Raw genomic sequence first — 2,908 nt, 5'->3', positions numbered from 1 at the left:
TTTGATTGCAACTTTTCATGCTTTCAATTTGTATAAATCTTCTATAGTGCCTGTCCGTAATAGAATTTAAGTTTTTCTTAGCTCTTTTTGCATTATCCATATTTGCATTTCTACAAAGAAAATAGACCTCAATTTATAGCTAATATATATTATTGATATATATTAATATATATTATTGAGATATTTGTAGCAGCTAATAATAAAAAGCAGGTAAGGCAATAAGTAGCAGGTAATAATAAAAACAGTAGTTATAATAAGTTATTTCTTACAAAAATCAGCAAAGAACAATGAAAAGTTTGTTTAATTATATGATATTGTTGATATTTATAGTGAAATCACAGATACAACCCAGTCAGAAATGTTTGGTTGATGCGACGTCGAATCAATGTCGAAAATCATATGTTGAAATTCTGGTCGATTCGACGTCGAAAGCGTATAAAACATCAACGACTATTCAACCATCATTTCGACGTCGATTCAATGTTGAACCAAGGTCAAAATTCGGTTGAAATAATAAAAGCTTATTTTTTCAATTATTTCGGTAAATGTACTAAAAAATAAACAGTGCAAATAATCTTATTTTACTTTTATTATTTGTTACTTATTCGGTTATACAAACTTTATACAAACATAACGTACGTTGTACAAACGTATTTTTCTTTTGTTTAGTACATAATACATATTTATATATGTATCAAAGTTGAACACAAATTATAAATTTTTTTAAATTACGATAAAAACAATTGCACATATATTTGATAAAATAAATCAAAAAATATAAAAATAAAAATATCTTATTATATACCATAATACATAATAATAAAATAAAATTCGAATTCCATATTTTAAAATAAAATTAATGAATAATTTTCCTTTTGCGATGAAATACAATTTAAAAAATGAAAACTTCAGTTGATTTTATATCGAGCGTAAAAAAATAGACATTTTCTGCAATTTTTAATAACTTCGCCGAGAAATAACTAACGAAATATTTTTCTCAAATATTTCGAATTTAATGATATTATTTCTTCGTCCTTCTTCCCATACTGCCATCATCTTGGCGCCGCCAAGGAGCTTGCTTTAACCATAATGAAGTTGCCGCATCAATTTCTGGAATTTCTGTTTCCGGCCTTTTATCTAGAATTGCGCCTATAAAAATACAATATTTATATTTAATTTCTTTAAAAGAAACCATTAAACTATATAGACGCCAAGTCAATGGAAATAAAGTATTAAAAAAAGAATATAAAAAATAAAAATTTAGATATCTGCAGAAAATTTTTGTTTTCTTAATTCCACTTTACTAAGAATAAATCAATAAAAAGTTTTATTCAAAATACTAAAAGTTGAGTATTAAGGAATATAATTTGTATTTGATAACTTTTTGAAATAGCAATTAAAAAAGTAATTTACAGTTGCTTGAATCGAAAATAAAAACTGTTTATTGTTATTTATTAATTAATAAAATAGTTATATATATTTATATTTAATTTATATATATATATTTATATATTATTTAATTATTCTATTTATATGAAAATATTTCTATTTATTTATTATTGCTCTTATTTGAAATAATCTTCAAATATGCAAGTAAATAAGTTTCTTCAGTACTTTATATGTAGCTTCTTTAGAGTTATCTTTAACACCAATTATTTGACTCATATAACAAATCTGCATAAATAACAATATTTAAGTTAAAAAAATAAATATGAAAAATAAGCGCATAATTAAAGTAAAAATATATATTTACAGTTGCTCCCACGTTATCATCTTTTGATAAATATTTTTCAAACTTTTTTAATTCTTCCTGTGTTGTTAGTGGAAGTGCTGGAAGATCTGCCGGTCTTACTATTCGTTTCTCATGTGGAAGGAGATAGCGATTTAATCTGCATTGATTCATAATAATAACGTCTAATTTACTACTGATTTCTTGGTTAAATATGTAAACTTTTTTTTCAAAAGCTTTTATATCAAAGGCTACTTCAGTTATATCTGATACTACACTATCTGTAAGAAAATCATAACTTAATAATCTGATAGTTTAAAAAATATGAATCATTTTACCTGTTCGACGAGATGAGCAAGGAGTAGACATAAATGCTGTCATATGAGAAGTAATTGGACTCATTTCATATAATTCTGATGGAGATACATTGCGCATTGAAACTGGTGATTTATCATCAGATGTGTTATATTCAGTACAATAATCCTTAGATGAACATGGTGTCTCTCTACTTATCGATCTTAAGCGTGTTTTTCGAGCTGCATCATTATTTGATAATTTTATTATATTTCGATTTTTCAAAAAATCTTGTTCTACAATATTAGTATCAATATTTTCTTTTGCAGCATCAGATACTATCTTTCTCTATAAAGACATTTTAAGATTTAAATTTTATCAATTAAATTATGAGTAATATCACATTGCACGTAGAAATTAAATTTTATTTACTTACATTGTCATCTATCAAACACATTTGTCTTGCTATCTCTATGCTTTTTAATTTGTTATTCATAATTGAAATTTCCTTCTTATTCAGAGATGAAATTTTCTTTTTTGCTTGACATATTTTTGTAAGTAGGACATCTTTTTTGGATTTTGTATTTTGATGAGACGTCAATATTATGTTATTGCTTTCTTCTAATTTATTATTTTCTTGTAGTATTTCTATTTCTTTTGTTTTGCTATTTTTGGTATTTATCTCAGTTTCATTATTTTGTGATTGAAAGGAATCAAGTGGTGGAGAAGGAGCATTTCGTTTACATCTAAGTTCCTGTCTAGCACCATTATCTCCATCTAATTCTGAATCGTCAGAAGACGAAAATTTTTTAAATCTCTTCTTTTTTGAGAAAGATTCATCGTATGAAAACTGTGGACGCTTTATTTTTTTATGTTTGCCACGAC

General features: G+C 25.2%; 1 protein-coding gene across 1 annotated transcript; it reads right to left on the bottom strand.

The window, feature by feature from the left end:
* Positions 1-883: 883 nt before the first annotated feature.
* Positions 884-2,583, bottom strand: LOC105450762. Its single transcript, XM_011690759.1, has 4 exons — positions 2,460-2,583; positions 2,068-2,371; positions 1,754-2,010; positions 884-1,149 (listed from the first exon to the last, which is right to left on the bottom strand). The coding sequence occupies exons 1-4, from the start codon at positions 2,517-2,519 to the stop codon at positions 1,138-1,140; spliced, it is 633 nt and encodes a 210-aa protein (XP_011689061.1). The 5' UTR covers positions 2,520-2,583; the 3' UTR covers positions 884-1,137.
* Between the last annotated feature and the right edge of the window lie 325 nt (positions 2,584-2,908).

Source organism: Wasmannia auropunctata, unplaced genomic scaffold, assembly GCF_000956235.1.
Source record: "Wasmannia auropunctata unplaced genomic scaffold, wasmannia.A_1.0 LD336106.1, whole genome shotgun sequence".
NCBI classification, from domain to species: domain Eukaryota; kingdom Metazoa; phylum Arthropoda; class Insecta; order Hymenoptera; family Formicidae; genus Wasmannia; species Wasmannia auropunctata.
This window is presented reverse-complemented; position numbering and strand designations above follow the sequence as displayed.

Excerpts from the sequence above, each read along its gene's own strand:
- LOC105450762 (XM_011690759.1), bottom strand. The coding sequence starts at position 2,519 with ATGAATAACAAATTAAAAAGCATAGAGATAGCAAGACAAATGTGTTTG. Across the intron at positions 2,372-2,459 it reads TGTGTTTGATAGATGACAAT|AGAAAGATAGTATCTGATGC; the intron begins GTAAGTAAATAA and ends ATGTCTTTATAG. Across the intron at positions 2,011-2,067 it reads TTGCTCATCTCGTCGAACAG|ATAGTGTAGTATCAGATATA; the intron begins GTAAAATGATTC and ends ATTTTCTTACAG.